The 17,947-nt window shown below is 44.0% G+C and overlaps 1 protein-coding gene across 2 annotated transcripts in view; it reads left to right on the forward strand.

The window, feature by feature from the left end:
• PTH1R (parathyroid hormone 1 receptor) overlaps positions 1-17,947 on the forward strand; it is a 643,148-nt gene that overhangs the window by 522,179 nt on the left and 103,022 nt on the right. For both annotated transcript variants that reach the window (XM_078662472.1, XM_078662473.1), the window contains 2 exons: positions 234-328; positions 16,623-16,809. In XM_078662472.1, the coding sequence (XP_078518598.1) occupies positions 234-328; positions 16,623-16,809 (282 nt within the window). The remainder of the gene's footprint in view (positions 1-233; positions 329-16,622; positions 16,810-17,947) is intronic.

Genomic DNA, 17,947 nt, shown 5'->3' on the forward strand with positions numbered 1-17,947 from the left:
AAAAGGGCGCCAGCTCAAGGAAAGAACAGGAATAAGCCTTATGATGTTAAATATAGTGCATAACTGCCCTTTCCCGCAGAGCAGCAAGGTGGTTCGCTGTGCTGCACTGTGTGAAAGCTTGATAAATGTGCCCCTGATTTCATAACTTTGTCAGAGAGAATATTAGCATGAAAGTTAATACATAATTGGTCAGAAATGATCTAACCAGTAATTCTGATTTTGTATTCCTACAGGAGGTCTTTGATCGCCTTTATCTTATATACACCGTGGGATATTCCATCTCCCTGGGATCATTGACAGTCGCCGTCCTCATTCTAGGATATTTCAGGTACGTGGGTCACCAAGTTCAAGTGAACATCCAGAAATAAAATACTTCCAGCTTTGAACCATATTCCAAATAGCTCTGAGCAAGGAGTTGAGGCAGGTAAACCCAGCAGATGTTTGGGACATTACTCCCCTTAAGGCAATTCTGAATTTCTTAAACTTTCTCCAGCCTTTATTCAGTATTTGGTCATTTCTTCTCTCCATCATCCTTTGTCTTTTTCCTTCCTCCCCTGTTCATCCACCATGCATCCATCCTTCTTGCCCTAATCTATCTCTCCCACTATTAATACATCTTATCTTCCTTATTTTCTGCCATCCATCATCTAGCTTTTCTCTCTAGACATTTATCTTTCTCTCATCCATCCACCCATCCATCCATCCATCCATCCATCCATCCATCCATCCATCCATCATCCACCCATCCTCTGTCCATTCATCCTTGCATCCATCCATGCTCTCTCCTCCTATCCATCCTTCCTCTCATTCTTCTACCACAAAAGGTCATATTGTTGAGTTTTTTGGAGACCAGGGTCACCAATGAAAGTCAAAGGAGCCATAAACAACAATTTAAATGTTCGATGTTGCACAGAACTTCCCAGTGACACCCAACCCCGTTCAAGTTGCTAAAACGTTTGTCTGGGGTGGCCATTTTATTAGCTATAGGGGAGGCAAAATAGATGCACAAATATAATTAGAGTCTAATTTCCTCAAATGCGTTCAAATTATCCCAATGTCTGTGTCTTTACACTAGTGATAGGGTGGCAATGCCATCATTCAACTTTCACAGAATATTTAGCACTTTTTTTGCACCCAGATCCTCCATTGTAATGCTGCCTGGAAGGATTATACAAAGGCCAGCTGCCAACTACACCTAGTCATGTGACCCCGGAACAGGCTGCAGTCACCAAATGTGCAAACTTTCTAAGAGTGGCCTTTATGGAATTGTAACTTTAAATCCAGCATAACATTAAAGAGGTTTTTAAATTACAATTCCCCAGGCACCAAATATGACATTTCTAACTGCTCCCTCCCTGAAGGTTATATTTCTCAGATTTAATAAGAAAAAACAATGTTATTGTATATGAGAGGTAGGCCTTGCAATAGTGAAAAAACGAATTTAGGGGCTTTTCACTACCAGGACATGTAAAACTCAAATGTTCATGTACACTTTTTTTAAATACAATGCACCATGCTCTATGGCCTGTTTAGGGCCTACACTGGGAGTGACTTATATGTATTAAAAAAAGGAAGGTTTAGCCCTAGCAAATGGCTTATTTTGCCTGGTCGAAATGACAGTTTAATACTGCGCACACAGGCTCCAATGGCAGGCCTGGGATATGTTTTAAAAGGTAAGTAAGTTTCTAGTAACATTTAATTTACAGGCCTTTTACCTGTAGTACCACTTAACTAGGGACTTACATGTAAATTAAGTGTGCCAATTGTGTGTCACCATGTTTAAAGTAGAAATTACAAGCACGCACTCATCCTATTTTTTTTTTAGATTGCTGTGAGCCAATCGTGATTGATTTTGTTGTTGTGTCAACCGAAAGGGTGTGGCAGGAAACATGAGTGACGTGAGCTGTGAGCTTCAAGCTCAATCAGGAGCGGGACAAAAGGGAGCAGGAGTGGGAAAGGAGGGGGAGCTGATACCCCGCTTGCACAATTGGGCACCCTGCTTACCAGCAGCTAAAGTCTGCTCTGCCCATCCGACCACCCATTCGCCATTCCGGCCATCCAGCCTATGCCACTTCAATCTAAATGAATCTACTGCCAAGCTCTTTGTGTATCCAAAGAAGTGTGAAGTGAGGGAGGAATGGAGCAAGGTAAGGCCACGGGGTCATGGCATGGTGCTGGCTGATGCAGTGGTGGCTGGCACTAGGCTGGTGCAACTTGTGCCTGATAGCATAAGGCTGCATACCTGTATCTCCATTTATCCTACTCCATTAAAAATCCCATTAAGCCAAAAAAGCCACAGAAGAAACATGAGCCCTATTCTATTGCACTGCAGTATGCAAAGTGGCATTCAACCGCCGTACAGAAGAGGGACCAGGCTTTGCGGAAGAGGCCCAGCCAGGTCTGGGTGCAGCCTGGTGAGTCACCCGTTGAGCACCCACCTGGACTTCACCCCTGAGTATTTCAGAAGGACTTCCAGAATTCCTGCTGTCGTCTGCCAGCCATCGGCTGTGACTGCAGCTGAAAGTGTATATTAAGCTCTCCCAGAATCTCTGGAGTCTATCCTTGACACATCAGGAAATAGTTGCCTGGCGTGTCTTGGTACATTCCGTGTATTTGTTTTCAATTAGAAGCCAATTCGCTATTCACTCAGTTGGCAACCTTTGCTGCAGTAGGCTCTAACTTTCCTGCTTGTGACCTGTCTAAAATGACATTAAGGAAATTATGATCTTGTAATTTAACTGCCACAGACAATCCTCTGAACTTGAAAAGAAATCAATTTGTCAGAAAGGACCACAGCTGCTCCACCTCAAGAACTATCCCCCCATTTCAACCTTTTTTTCAGGAAATATAGAGTGGAGCAAAGACATTCTCTCAGTTATAAATATGGATCCAGGTCTACGGCTTGTAAACATCCTTTGTCCCTCCCTTCAGTCTCAGCACGGCAGGGGACTCAAGTTCATCAAAATCTCCAAACCTTGAGAGAGTCAGAGTCAAACACGATAAGTAGGTCACCAGGCTAAATAGAGGAGGGAGATGTCGCTAGGGAAGCTGCCTCCCAGCCAGGTGCCCCAAGCTGGGAAGGAAATGCTTCTGAGCTGGCTTTTTAGGTCGAGCAGACGTACTCTCAATGCGTGAGCATTGAGAGTGTCTGTCTCGACAACTATTGTTGCCGCTTTTTGGGAATGTGGACACCTATCTGGCACGAGCATTTCCCTTGCAGTTTTCACCGCGGGAGCGCGCGCGTCTGCCCCGCGCATGCGCAGAGTAACTCACAGCCATTTTTTTTTCTTTTTTTTTTTCAGCCCTGAACCGAATCAGGTATCAGAGCGCTTTACATATAGGCAGCCCCCACCCCTCTGCATGCACGCACACACAGGCGAGCGCATGCACACACATACAGGCACACGGCACACAGACACTCGCTCACACACACACCCCCCTCCCCCACAGTCACACACACGCACTCCAAGACACATACACACACGCACGCACGCACGCACACACACACAGCCCGCCACTCGCGCGCGCGCACACATGCTCCCCCCTCGCCCCGCTCAGCAACCCACTCACCGGCTTCCTTCGTGCGGCGGCTCTCCTCAGCTGCAGGGCCCGGCAGCAGGACTCTTCTTCCCTCCTTCGGCACCGGGGCGCAGGGTAGGCTCCTGCCTGCTCCGGTGCTCCCCTCCAAACACGGCTCCAATCGCGGCTCTTCCGGTTGTCGCGCCGGCCTGCCTGACTTCCTGCGGTACTTATTTATTTAGTTATTTATGCATTTTTATTAGCGCAGACTTTACCCGAAGGCGGTATTAATTTTTTATGTATTTATGCATTTTTTTTGTACTAATCAGTATGTATGGATCGTGACTTTAATTTTGTAAGATTCACCAGATAACAATGATGTGTCAGAGCGTTTGACTTTGACAATGCTTGTTGGAAAGATGGGGAGAATTTAAAAACAATGTATAAGCTGCTAGTAAACACGCAGTTAAAAAAATAGACTTAAGAGGAAAAGTTCCCAATCCGGAGATGAGACGTGCACAATCGCACAGTATATTCATCAAAATGTACTATGGTGGTAAATGTATAACCTTTGCGACAAGTAGGATTATGAGGTAGTCTCTGGTCTACTATTTATAACAACTGAGTGATCCTGGAGAAATCATATTCTCACGGTGCCTCTGTCTGCTTATCTCACATTATGTCAGCACTTTGAAACAGGTTTAATCATTACTCTTTGATGGAAGAAATAAGAGTGTGGGACTGAAGCTGCATTGTTCTGTTTTCCAGCTTGTCCAGCCTAGCCACAGATTTGTACCTCTTGTACAGCCCAGAAAGGGCTAAAAGAGTCGGAGTTACTTTCCCTGTGAAACAGTTAAAATTATCAGGCAACTAATATGCTGAATGGGCAGTTCCTATGTCTCGACTTCACAACCCGGCTCATCCCCAGTTGTAGTGTTGTGGGCAAATTAGAAACTGGAACCAGAATAAGTGTTTTTAGGTCTGACTTCTTCGTGCAACCAAATTGATTGGTCTTGGACAATCACTTTTTCACAAATATTGCACTGCTCTCATGTTTTTTCAAATAGTTAATTTTTTTGGAGTGATTCTAAACGATACCACTGTGGGCTAAGAATACTGAACTGAAACCCAGTGCACATTTATTTTTACTCCTGGGGAGATAGCGTCTGTTCTCACAGTCTGTCCCCTGTTACGTGGTATCGTTGGAGAGTAACAGCACTTGAAAATGAGTATTGTGTGTTTTGCAATTTGGTCTTCGTACGTGACTTCCATGTTCTCCCTATGCCCATGCCATCTATCTGCCTTTATGTGAGAACTTAAAAACAAGCTTAATCCAGGAAATAAGCACCACTGATATATTCCTATTAGGAGCCTCCACTACATTTTTAATTCATACGTTGGTATGATTGACACATATTTTTGGGACTTAGTGTGGGATAGTTGACAGGTAGTTAGTTGCCTTCAGGTTTAGGATAACGTCCCTACTGGTTCTGGACTCTTTTACTACAGGTGCTTGCATTCCACTGTACGAGCACATCTGAAGGTAAATGTATTGTTAAAGTTTCTTGGGCAGGACATCTTCAGTGCTGCAGCTTCTACCAACCAGTTACCACGTAAACACATCCCGGCAACCGCTGGGTTTCTCTGAATAGCTGTTGTTCATAACCAGGGTTAGGACATTGAATTGCAAAGATTTTTTGACCTCATTGTGAATCACAACTTGGAGGATGAAAGAAGGATGCGTCCTCCCTTATTTGCAATTTGTGGGACGTATCATTAGTTTGAGATTGCAGTTACTGTCACAAATAATTTACCAACACCTCAACGGAAGTGGTAAGTGATTCACAGAGGGGAAGCTGTCCCCTCTAAACAGCTTCCCTTTTAGAAAATCATACCATTGGGAGGAGTAGACAGTGGTTCAGCGGAGCAAATAGGAAATGTATATACATATCAAAGCAGCATCACTTTTTTTAGACAACACAGGCCACTTTAAGAAAAATGTATCCCTTTTCGGAGTGCTAACACTCTGGTGGTGGTCTGCTATTCAACCATCCATGCACAGGTAACCCTCACCGGAGGCGGCAAATAGCAATCTGCCTAATTAATGTAAATTAGGCCGGTCATTCTGCTACTAACCTCTTCTTACTGGACATTTTGTGATGAACTTATTAGTACACAGATGGCTCCTCAGAATGAAAGGCGGACCATAAAAATTTGGTGCGCAATTTTCTCCCTCTGTTTGTGTCTTGCCTTAAAACAGGCCCTACATTCCTGATTAGTACTGGAAAATAACACCTTTTAAATGAAGGACCTCAGTGTTTGTTGGAATTCATAACCAGAATGTTGCTTCTGTAACATGTACTTTTTATCTACTAACAATGTGTCGACAAAGAACAGTGGTCAAAGCTGCTGCTAAAGTAAGTTGAGCAGGGCATTGCGATCTTTACTTGTAATGTTCAAAAAAAGGGAGGTTGTACGCAGGCCAGGGGATGACATAAACAATGACCTTGAGAAAGATCCTTCATAATCTGATGTTTTGTCTTTGGTAAGCCATATTCCCAGGTGGCAGAACCAAGTGGAGTATAGACATAAACAGACTCATCTCTCTGTATGGTACGGAGAGGCTGATCTCTAAAGACAAGTGTCTTAGTGGTAAGCTTACACTCTGAGAATTTGAAGACAAAGGACATTCCGCAAGTAGTCATATCTTTGTTTTTTTTTTCTATTTTTACTGAGCAGACCAACCTGTGGCCTTCTTTTGTTGTAATACTTTGGATATGCGTTCCATATTTTTTTTATATTTCTTCCAATTTTTGCTGAGCTGATGTAGATGTTTGGAACTTGTAGTTGACTTGAAAAGATACATGGCGCTAACAAGCTCGTAGAATAAATTGTGCCCTACTCATGGACTGTTTCTGGGGGCTAGTTTGAAAGTAGCTGTGAGCTTGGTTCATAAGCTCTTAAGGATGTTCCGCATCTGGCATAGTGAGTGTCGAGAGGGCCTTCTTGTATGAGAGTAAGGAGTTTGGAAGATGAAATGGCATCTGCTTTTCTAGAAACGTGGAGTTTTGAAGCCAATACCCCATCGTGTTTCTAGAAATAGATTTTTTAAGGCTTAGAACCAGCATTTCTTTCAAAGCATACGTTACAATATTTTTAACCATTTGTTTACTTAAAGGCTTTCTGAAAGCCATACATGTAGGTGTATTTTCACCTTTAAGTCTCTCAGTCAGCTTGCCTTAGTCTGTCATTGAGGAAATGACTCATGTATGTTGAGGGGCAGTTGCAAGGTCAAGCCTGAACAGATATGATTGGTAAAATATTTTTTTCACATTTGCACAAATCTAGCTTTCTTGTCCTTTTCTGAATCAGGCAGTTTTCACACATGTCATAATGTACAGTGAGCAACAGGGCTCAATAGACTCTTGCCCCATGTATTTAAAACCCTACATTTGCTCCCAATAACATCAATATTTTGCATTATCTGCAGCATTTATTTACATGTATAATGTCTAACATTTTAACTAATTTCTAAGCTTCTTTTCTTTTTTTCTACATTAATAGACCGATGTGGTTCATTACATTTGCTTTGAACGAATGAACCAAGGGAGTAAATATTGCAGTTTTTATTTTTACTTTATTTAGTTTTGTTTTCCATTTCATCTGCATGTATGAACTATCTTTAAGCCAAAGGACCCAGCAACGATATTGAATGAAACAGTTCAAAACATTTATAAAAAGTTAATTGGAAAAGTAAAATTATAACATCATTTATAAAAAAAATACAGAATATTTTATAGTCCATTGAAATACATTAGAGCATGTGAAGGAACCCCCAGCTGTACATGTGGACAGTACATTGTATCAAAATTTGGATGTACAGACAGAAACATAATATGTATATGACTGGTCTGATCTTTCTTTCCTTTCTGGGTCTTGGACACTTAGATTTTTAGGTCTCGCCTATTAATCCCGCAAGGGATAATAGGACGAGAGTATAGGGGCCAAACCAAGGTCTGAAACCATCGCAGATTTCCTACAGTTCGTGTGGTGCACGCGTGCGGAAAGCGTGTCCACATCAAAGCCATCAGCCTTCCTCCCACAGGCATCTGAAGCTTCCCCCAGCGTGCGCTCGGCCTCAGGCTGTTTCACTTTCACAGCCGCGAGGCCGTGCTTCAAAGGGATCCGCTCCCCCGCCCCCTGCTTCACACTTTAAAGGAATGCTCTCCCCCGCCCCCCACAGCAATGCCAAGAGCTTGTTTGTGGCAGCGTTTAGCTGTGGTGAGAGCTGCTTGCAGAATATCTTCCTTCCCACCCTCGCCATCTCCGGAGTTACCCGCGGCTGCATTGCAAGCCTGTGCATCTGTGGTTTCATTTTACCTTCGTGCAATGTCACTGAATTGCTCCACATTGTATTTACCATCTTTGCTTCTGATCAGCATAGCTGACCTTGAGCCACGTTTAGCTGAGGTGAGAGTTGCTTGCAGAATATCTTCCTTCCCACCCTCGCCATCTCCGGAGTTACCCGCGGCTGCATTGCAAGCCTGTGCCTCTGCTGGTTTAATTTTACCTTTGTGCAATGTCACTGAATTTCTCCATATCGTAATTACCCTCTTTGCTTCTGATCAGCATAGCTGGCCTCGAGCCACGTTTAGCTGAGGTGAGAGCTGCTTGCAGAATATCTTCCTTCCCACCCTCGCCATCTCCGGAGTTACCCGCGGCTGCATTGCAAGCCTGTGCCTCTGCTGGTTTAATTTTACCTTCGTGCAATGTCACTGAATTTCTCCACATTGTAATTACCCTCTTTGCTTCTGATCAGCATAGCTGGCCTAGAGCCACGTTTAGCTGAGGTGAGAGCTGCTTGCAGAATATCTTCCTTCCCACCCTCGCCATCTCCGGAGTTACTCGCAGCTACATTGCAAGCCTGTGCCTCTGCTGGTTTAATTTTACCTTCATGCAATGTCACTGAATTTCTCCACATCGTAATTACCCTCTTTGCTTCTGATCAGCATAGCTGGCCTCGAGCCACGTGTCATAGCGTAATTGCGTAGTCACCAGTTTCAATGTTTGCACCGCCATTCTACCACTCTGTTCATATCTTTGTGGAACTTGTTCTTACTTTGCTGTTTATCCAACTTCCCTCTCTCCAGACTCCACTGATGTCTTCTTTTTATCCCTCAGTTTTCCACTTGGCAATCAATTGTCATAAGCCAATGACCGGGGTTTACCTTATGCCATTCGGCTGAGTGTTCCTTCTCACAGAACAGTGGGTTGCCCTGTAAGTAGACCTGAAGTAGTGTGTACGGCCCTCATTTCAGCTCCTGGGCCAATAACATCTTTTCGTGTAGAAGATGTCCCGTTATCGGCCACCATTTAGCTATCCCTACAACAGTAGGCTCTTTAAAGATCCCCAATATATCACCGATATTTCCCCAAGGACCCGGTGGACCTTCTGTTGGATTCATTGGTGGTACACATGCCTTGACACTCACAATTTCATCCATAGTTTAGTTAAGTTTATTACAGAAGTCAATTGAAACCCCAACTCCTGCCAAAGCTCTTTACTTTACTGAGTTGCGGAACCAGCTTTCCACCCACCCTTTCCAAGATCCCAGTGCTGTAACATTTTGTCATGCCATCGAGACAGACCCCCCCCCCCCCGGACACCGCTCCGTTGTTTGAGTTGTAAGTTCTGGCGAGTGAAAATGCATGTGAAAATGCATGTACATCTAGCTAGTGGCCGAGGTGCTCCCTTGTAACACAAGGTGGGACATCTCGTGCAGGCCTTTCTGTTCGAGATTTACCAAACCTCCCAAGAGAAGTAAAGATGCAGTCTTCCATTACCTACTCTGGCCCCAGTGCTCGCCATGCACTTCAGGCTTTCTCTCTCCCCACTCAGTAATAAAGATATGCACGTTTCCACTGTCCGTATTTTTCTATCTGTTCACTTCCGGGTAGTTCGTGGGTGAAGGGCTCAGTGACTGCCACAGATGGCCCTGGTGTCCAGCAAGCCATAGACTGACAAACGGGCTCACATTTGGCCTCCGCTGAAGAGTGTCCAGTTGCTCGCATCATGCCACCCTGCATATGGCTCACTGATCTTTTATGCAAATGAATGTTGAACTGGGATTGAATGAATTGGGAAAGGACTAAGATGGGCCGCAAGGATGACCTGTCCTTTATAATACCAGGGCTTTTCGTTAAATGCTTCCATGTATTTGTTTAGCTGTCACAGTGCTTCATGCAGAGTGACATCCCCTCCTCTGTATCTGCATTTCCCAACGGCCCCAGCTCACCCTCCAGAGACACATCTTGGCAACACGCATGCGTGGGCCCGCTGTGCACTGTTTGCTGAGAGAGTACTGTGTGTCTATTTTTTGTGCCTTTCTGCCCTCTGTTAGACTAATTTTTTTGTGCCTTTCTGCCCTGTTAGACTCGTTTTTCCCTTGTTTTTCTGCCCTTATGCCCCCTGTTAGACTCGTTTTTTGTGCATTTCTGACCTCTGCATCACCACTTCATCACTCAGCGCTACCCCAGCATCACTCAGCACCACCACATTATCACTCAGCACCACCACATTATCACTCAGCACCACCACATTATCACTCAGCACCACCACAGCACCACTCAGCACCACCACAGCATCACTCAGCACCACCACAGCACCACTCAGCACCACCACAGCGTCACTCAGCACCACCACAGCGTCACTCAGCGCCACCACAGCGTCACTCAGCACCACCACAGCGTCACTCAGCACCACCACAGCATCACTCAGCACCACCACAGCATCACTCAGCACCACCACAGCACCACTCAGCACCACCACATTATCACTCACACCACCACAGCACCACTCAGCACCACCACAGCGCCACTCAGCACCACCACAGAGCCACTCAGCACCACCACATTATCACTCAGCACCACCACATTATCACTCAACAGCACCACCACAGCATCACTCAGCACCGCCACATTATCACTCAGCACCACCACAGCACCACTCAGCACCACCACATTATCACTCAGCAGCACCACATTATCACTCAGCACCACCACAGCACCACTCAGCACCACCACAGCACCACTCAGCACCACCACATTATCAGCACCACCACATTATCACTCAGCACCACCACATTATCACTCAGCACCACCACAGCACCACTCAGCACCACCACAGCATCATTCAGCACCACCACAGCACCACTCAGCACCACCACAGCACCACTCAGCACCACCACATTATCACTCAGCACCACCACAGCACCACTCTGCACCACCACAGCATAACCACAGCACCACCACAGCACCACTCAGCACCACCACAGCGTCACTCAGCACCACCACATTATCACTCAGCACCACCACATTACCACTCAACAGAACCACTCAGCACCGCCACATTATCACTCAGCACCTCCACAGCACCACTCAGCACCACCACAGCACCACCACATCACTCAGCACCACCACATTATCACTCAGCACCACCACAGCACCACTCAGCACCACCACAGCATCATTCAGCACCACCACAGCACCACTCAGCACCACCACAGCACCACTACAGCACCACTCAGAACCACCAGATTATCACTCAGCACCACTACATTATCACTCAGCACCACCACAGCACCACTCGGCACCACCACAGCACCACAACAGCACCACCACAGCACCACTCAGCACCACCACATCACCACTCAACACCACTCAGCACCACCACAGCACCACTCAGCACCACCACAGCACCACTCAGCACAACCACAGCACCACTCAGCATCACCACAGCATCACTCACGGCCTCCACAGCATCACTCACGGCCTCCACAGCATCACTCACGGCCTCCACAGCATCACTCAGGGCCACCACAGCATCACTCAGGGGCACCACAACATCACTATGCGCTACCACAGCATCACTGAACCCCACAGCATCACTCGTCACCACCACAATAACATCACTCCGCGCCATCACAGCATCAATCTGTGCAACAATTCAACAACAACTGGGTCAAATATGTTCTCTCAATGTTTCAAGCTTTATTACAAATGTCACAAAAAGATGTTAATATTTCACTTCTGTTCTTGGATTTTCATCACAATAAAATACACTAAACATAATCTTCACAAAAGTTATTTACAAAAGTTTAAGCTATTGCCATTATAAATTACAATCACGTTTATTTAAGTATTAATTATTTAAAAAAATTAAAAGCCATTGTTATTTGTAATATCAATACATCTAAGTCACGTAAATACAAAACATGTTGCATTACAAATGCTATAGGTGTCACATTTGCGAAAGTTATAACTATTGGCTTTGTAAATGACAAAGCTATTAATTTAGCTATTTTCAAAACCAACACATAAATAAAAATATTGTCATTTACAAGACCAATAGCTCAGACTTTTATAATGCGAGAACTATTGCATTGCAAATGCTTGTTTGGAGTTAGGTGTTGCCTCATATGGCCCAGTACAGAAGGGGAGATTGGGGTAGAGGATTTTACCCTGCTGGATATAGATCTGCATGGCATGAATCACTGTTAGAGGCATGTTTGAACTCACCCATTGTCCAGAGGAGAGACAAGTTGAGTCAGCTGCTGCAATGTCCGCCCTGTCATCCATTTCTCCCTCCCTTGTATAGAAGGACCCCTTCTTAGAGGGGCTCTCCTGACTCTATGAACTCTATGAACTATGACCCTTTTATGTCTTTTAGGGCTCAATAGAACTTGCAGAGGTTCAATTGTGGAGGGGAAGGTGGGGGGGGGGGGGGTTCACGAATGAATGAGCGGTTCTTAAATAGCACTCGGCTACTCCATGAGTGTCCTAGTGCTTTGGCAATCAGACACGGAAATAGTGACATGGTTTGTTTGGAGTCCCACAATCCCTATAGTGCTAATAAATATGTTTTCAGCACTTTCTTGAATCTAGTTTCCTCTGTAATAGATCGTAGATGACCAGGCATATGGTTCCACGTGCTAGCTGCCCTGACTGTGAAAGAGGGACCCCCTCTTCATTGCTTTTTAAATCGTGGGACTGTGAGTAAGCCAGAGTTAATGGAGTGCATTGACCTTCCTGGTCTATATTCTTTGATCCTCTCATTCAGATAAGTGGGGCCATTTTTATGGAGTACTCGATGTGTCTTATACATAAGGCACTTACGGACTGGTAACCTACATAAAGGCTTTGGGACAATGTCTTTGAGTAGCAAGCTTGGGCACAGTGGATATTCCTGTGCACAATTCTATTTCATGGTATGAAAGCCATACACATTCTTTTCGCTCCCACAGGAGTAAGGGCAAAGGAATAAAACCACCCAAATAGATCATCTAGGCTTTAAAAGCCATACATCAGAAAATAAACAGCCTTCTCAAAATATATGTCTTTCACAATCTTGGGCCAAGTGGAAATGTATTGCCTTAAGCACAAGAGAGCTAGATTGAAAGTGAGAGCACGTGGAAACAAAGAGAATAGGACAAGAAATAATCTGAGGGAAGCTTCTACTTCTAACAACTTAACAAATTACTGATCTTTTACTGCCCAAGATTGTGATTCTAGAGTCAGTGCTCAAGCTACCCCCGATCTCGGATGAAGTCTGAACCCAATACATTTCTGAGTTATACATATGTAATTCATGCAACAGTGACTCCCTTTTCCTAAGAATCGATTCTTTAGCCTCCTATGTCCCTCCCTCATGCATAATAATTGTGGGATTCATTAAAGGTGCAAGAGCTTCAGGCACCATGGGTCCTGATGAAATCTCATTTGCAATTATTAAGCAGGAGGTCTTTTTATGGACTACAATTTTATGTCTGTTATTCGATCTGTGACCTGTTCTCAGGACACCCCCGCGCCTCATGGCCACCAGCTGTGTGTGTGTCCCTCGCCTCGCTGCTGCTCGCAGCCTCGTTGTGCCTGCCTCTCCGCCCTAGCCTTCAGGAGACAACTCAAGACCTGGCTGTTCGAGCAGTAGCGGACCCCCTCCCCAAGCGCCTTGAGACCCTTCCGGGTGAGTAGCGCGCTCTACAAGTGCCATGATTGATTGATTGATTGATCAATGCTACCTTTCTGGTGATATCCCACCTTCCTGGAAGGAAGATGGGATATCACATGTCTGACTGAATTTTTCTCCACCCAGTTATAGGCATATTGCTCTTCTGGATGCGACAGGCAAGTAATTTACAAAAAGCATTCTACTCCATTCCAGCAGTGGGCGTTTAGAAATAACATAATTCCTGCAGAGCATGCTGGTTTTTGAAATAATTGTGGTACACTTGATAACATTGCGGCATCACAAAAATTTACAGGAAAATCCCCAGATGAGGGGTATGCCCCTTTAGTATGCATTTATTGCTTTCTCCACAGTGTTCCAAAGAGTAGACTTAGGGACTCCTTGGAGAAAATTCCATTTGATAGGAGTCCCTGCTCATCTTCTAAGCCTAATTGCAGTTCTTCACTTTTCCACGTGGACACAAGTGTTGATGGGTGGTAATTAAGAACTATCATAAAGAGTAATGACACATAATCGATTGAAGCAGGGGTGCCTGTTGTCGCTGCTGCTATTTTCGCTTCACATCTGTAATTTACCCCACAGAGTAGCAATGGCAAAGGGTGTCGCCCCCAGAATTGGCTCAATGGATGCATATTGTCGTTTATACGCCAATTATATAGTCCTGCTGGATCTAACATCAATAGGACTCCAAAAGGGTCTTAGTACCTTGGAAGATTATGCAGCCGGGCACTATCTAAAAAGAAACAATTCAAAAAAGTAAACTTTTGACTTTTTGAAAGAAGGGAGCTAGAATCAGGCAGAACGCTGATTGGTTTTTGGAGAGTGCAACGATGGAAAAAGTAAAATTTTACTTTTAATTAGGAAAGATTTTCTCTAGTAATTGTTGCGATTGTGATCACATAAAGCATTGCACAAGTAAGACACTTTCCCACGTTTCAGCTAATAACGGACTGTTTTACAGTTGTGGAAAAGGCACTTTGCACATGTCCTGTTGGTTTCTAAGGCAAAAATTCTGTCTATATAAAGACATGCCGGTGAAATGATGGACATCAGGTTCGGGACCTTTTTCGATACAGTGGAGGGGAGCATATGGCATCAAGGGGCATATGTATCATACAAATTCGCATTCGCAAAGGCCGAAATTCGCAGAATTTCGGCCTTGGCGAATGCGAATTTGCTAAATGGGATGTATGAATGAAAATCCGGTGCAAAATAAGGAATCGCAAAATTTGCGATTCCTTAAATGCAATGTATAAAGCTAAAAAAAATTGCTAATTGTCCCTAAGGAATCTCAAATTACCACCAACTTCAAGTTGGTGGTAATCTGCAAATTTCTTGAAAAATTCCCATTTTCGCATTTTTCAAAGTGCCATGTGATGCACATACATGCCCTTAGGGCATGCTTATTTCAGGGGTGCAACAGGGTTTCCTTTGGACACCCCTGCACCCTTGAAATTATTCTCACTTTGCGATTAGCAAATTGTGAATCGCAAATTGAGAATAAATTCCCATTCCTTCCTATGGGCCTCCTGGCCCATAGAAATGAATGGGGAAGTATTCCTTAATTGTGAATTCGCAATTTGCGAATTCGCAATTAAGGAATATCAAGAAATCGCTAAAAAATTGCAATTTTCTTGATACATACCAATTAACGATTCTGAAATAGCAATTTCTTAAAAATCGCTATTAAAGAATCACTAATTGGTACCTTGATACATATGGCCCAAATGGGCAATTTGAATTCTCTGGCCTTTCCTCATTTTCTTCAGTTGGCGTTTGAGTTACCTTCCACTGTCATGCTCACTCTGGCAGCATTTGTGAGCTGGGGAACTGCCTGCTTCGAAGTAAAATGAGGTCAATTTGTGCCGCATAAAGGCACACATTCGTTAATATCCTCAAGGAGTAAACTGTATTTTACCTCACGTTTATAAAAGCAATAAAAAAATAAAAAAGCCCAAATTAGACATTTCTCATTGCCATGCTCCCATCTACAAAGCTTAATAAAGAACTCTGGGGAATATTCACAAGGAAGTGACAGAGAGAGGCATTAGCGTTCTTGGCTTGACGCCTCTCTCCGCCACTTCGGAAGCGCAAGGCTGCAGCATATTCACCAGGATATGGTGCAGCCTAGCGTTTCCCCCTGTGATGGCGCTAAGTTTCACAACTCAGAGCCAGCGCAGGCACCCTTGCACCAGAGTGCAAGGTTGTCTGCAAGAGGGAGGTTTGTTTATGTACAGGAAGGTGTCTCTTCACACTTTCGCACTGGTTAACAGTGGTAAAGTGTGCTGAGTCAAAAGGGACCAGCAAAAATTGGTTAAATAAACAGTAGGGTTAAGGCGAAAGGTTTGGGGACGACCTTTAAAAAGGGTCAAGTCCAACATGTTTCATCCTACTTTTCTCAATGCAATAGCATCACAAGGCGGCATAATGGGCACATTTTCCAAGCAAAGTACATTAATTGGCAGTATCCAACCGAGCCATATCCACTCTGGGCCTTAATCATAGATTACATCACTTCTTGAAAATTTCCAGTGATTTTTTTACCCCATGTGTACTCCTTTCATCTGCTTCTTATGAATATATTATGATTTATTTGATATTAGATGTATTAAAGTTTTGAACTTCAAACTTTTCTCTAATGTACACAGCTAGAAAATAAATGTATCTAGAACAAAAGAAGGCATACAGTTAAGTGGCCATTCAGCATAGTAATATTAGCATTCTCCACAAGAAGCTATTTCATGTTGGCCAAATATGATTACAAAAGTACTTCAAGGCAACATTATGGAAGTATTTATGTGGAGGAGGTATTATCCCGAAAAGAAACTCAATCTTGTGTCATTTAATTTATTGATATGGATTGATAGTCCCTTTTACAATGTGTGTTTTTTAGTTAATGGGGCAGACAGTGTGGTGCTTGTAACTTGGATAAGAATGTTTCATTTTAATGCTAAGGGTGCCAATTTGGCCATATAAAAATGTCTACCCTGATGTGTTGTGTCGTCTATAATGTTCCTATTAATAAACCTTTGTTAAAATATCCCTGTGCCCACCATTGTTTTACCCTGTTTCCCTACAGGCGGCTGCACTGCACTAGAAATTATATCCACATGCACCTGTTTGTCTCCTTCATGTTGCGAGCTGTCAGTATTTTTGTGAAGGATGCAGTCCTGTATTCCGGATCTGCTCTGGAGGAGATGGACCGAATCTCTGAAGAAGACCTGAAGACTCTCACCCAACCATTTCTTCCAGACAAGTCACAGTTTGTGAGTGATTGGAATTTACTATTGATTGGTTCACTTACCATTTGTGGGGCTCACTGACCAATGAATGAGGCTGCACTGGAGAGAACATGTCTTCTCTCTGGTGCGTAAACTAAGTCTGAGTTTTCACATGTGCTGGAGAGAGTGCAGCAGTAAAAGATGCACACCGCTAGCCTTTAGCTTGGGGATGTGTGGGGCAGGCACGCCGCCCCTATAGGAAGGATCAGTCTGTGACAGCAGCTCTCTACAGCGGTCTCCCTGTAGTGTCCCTGGCACCGCACCATCAGGCTAAATTTCGATGGGAGATGATGGGGGACAAAGTAACCATGCATCCCTTTCTATGTAGCATTTGTTTGTACATCTCCGATGACCAAGACCAATGAGTGACGTTGTACTCTATCTCAAAGGGCTTTATATCACAGAGTACAGAGCTTCAAAGTACTTAAATGTACCTGTCACTACAGCACTAACAAATAAGGAACTGATAAATCAGTAGTGTTGGATAGATCCTTTTAGTAACATCTGTAGAAAGTGAACTTTTAAATAACAACAAGTAGGAGGAAATTATATGAGAATAAATCAGCACAGGGTGGGTTTCTAAAGCCTTTCACTGATCTTTTTCCAAATGCTAAAGATTTTACTCTTGGATCAGCATTGTTTAAGAAGGTCATAGACAGCCCAGTTTCCTGTGCTCAACAGGGCTTCTCGGTCGGCCCCCTTACATGATTTTAGATGCACAGTGCCCTGGAAAGTCTAGTAGCAAATAAGGCCTTCCCTTTAAAACTGAGCATACTACTTCATGGGCCCAAGAGTGTATCCATATCCTACCATGTATGAGATGAGATGGTGTGGTGAACTTGTCTTCTGATGTTTTGAACAACTATCTTACCTTTTGCATTTTATGCTATTGTGGCAATAGTTTTTTTTTTCTTTTTATGAGAAAGGTGTAGCCAGATTACCTGGAGGTATGGTGATACCACTGACTTTTGTGGGTTTTTTCTTTTGCTAATTATGGTGAGCATCTGTCAATGGAGCGAGCTTGGTGTAGTACAATATGGCAAAGTAGATAATGTTTTACATTCGTTTGTGCAGTGGGCCAGCTGGGCCTCCACGAAAAGATGATGATCTGATGGGATTCTTG

The sequence above is a fragment of the Lissotriton helveticus genome, chromosome 10 (assembly GCF_964261635.1).
Source record: "Lissotriton helveticus chromosome 10, aLisHel1.1, whole genome shotgun sequence".
In the NCBI taxonomy this organism is placed as follows: Eukaryota; Metazoa; Chordata; class Amphibia; order Caudata; family Salamandridae; genus Lissotriton; species Lissotriton helveticus.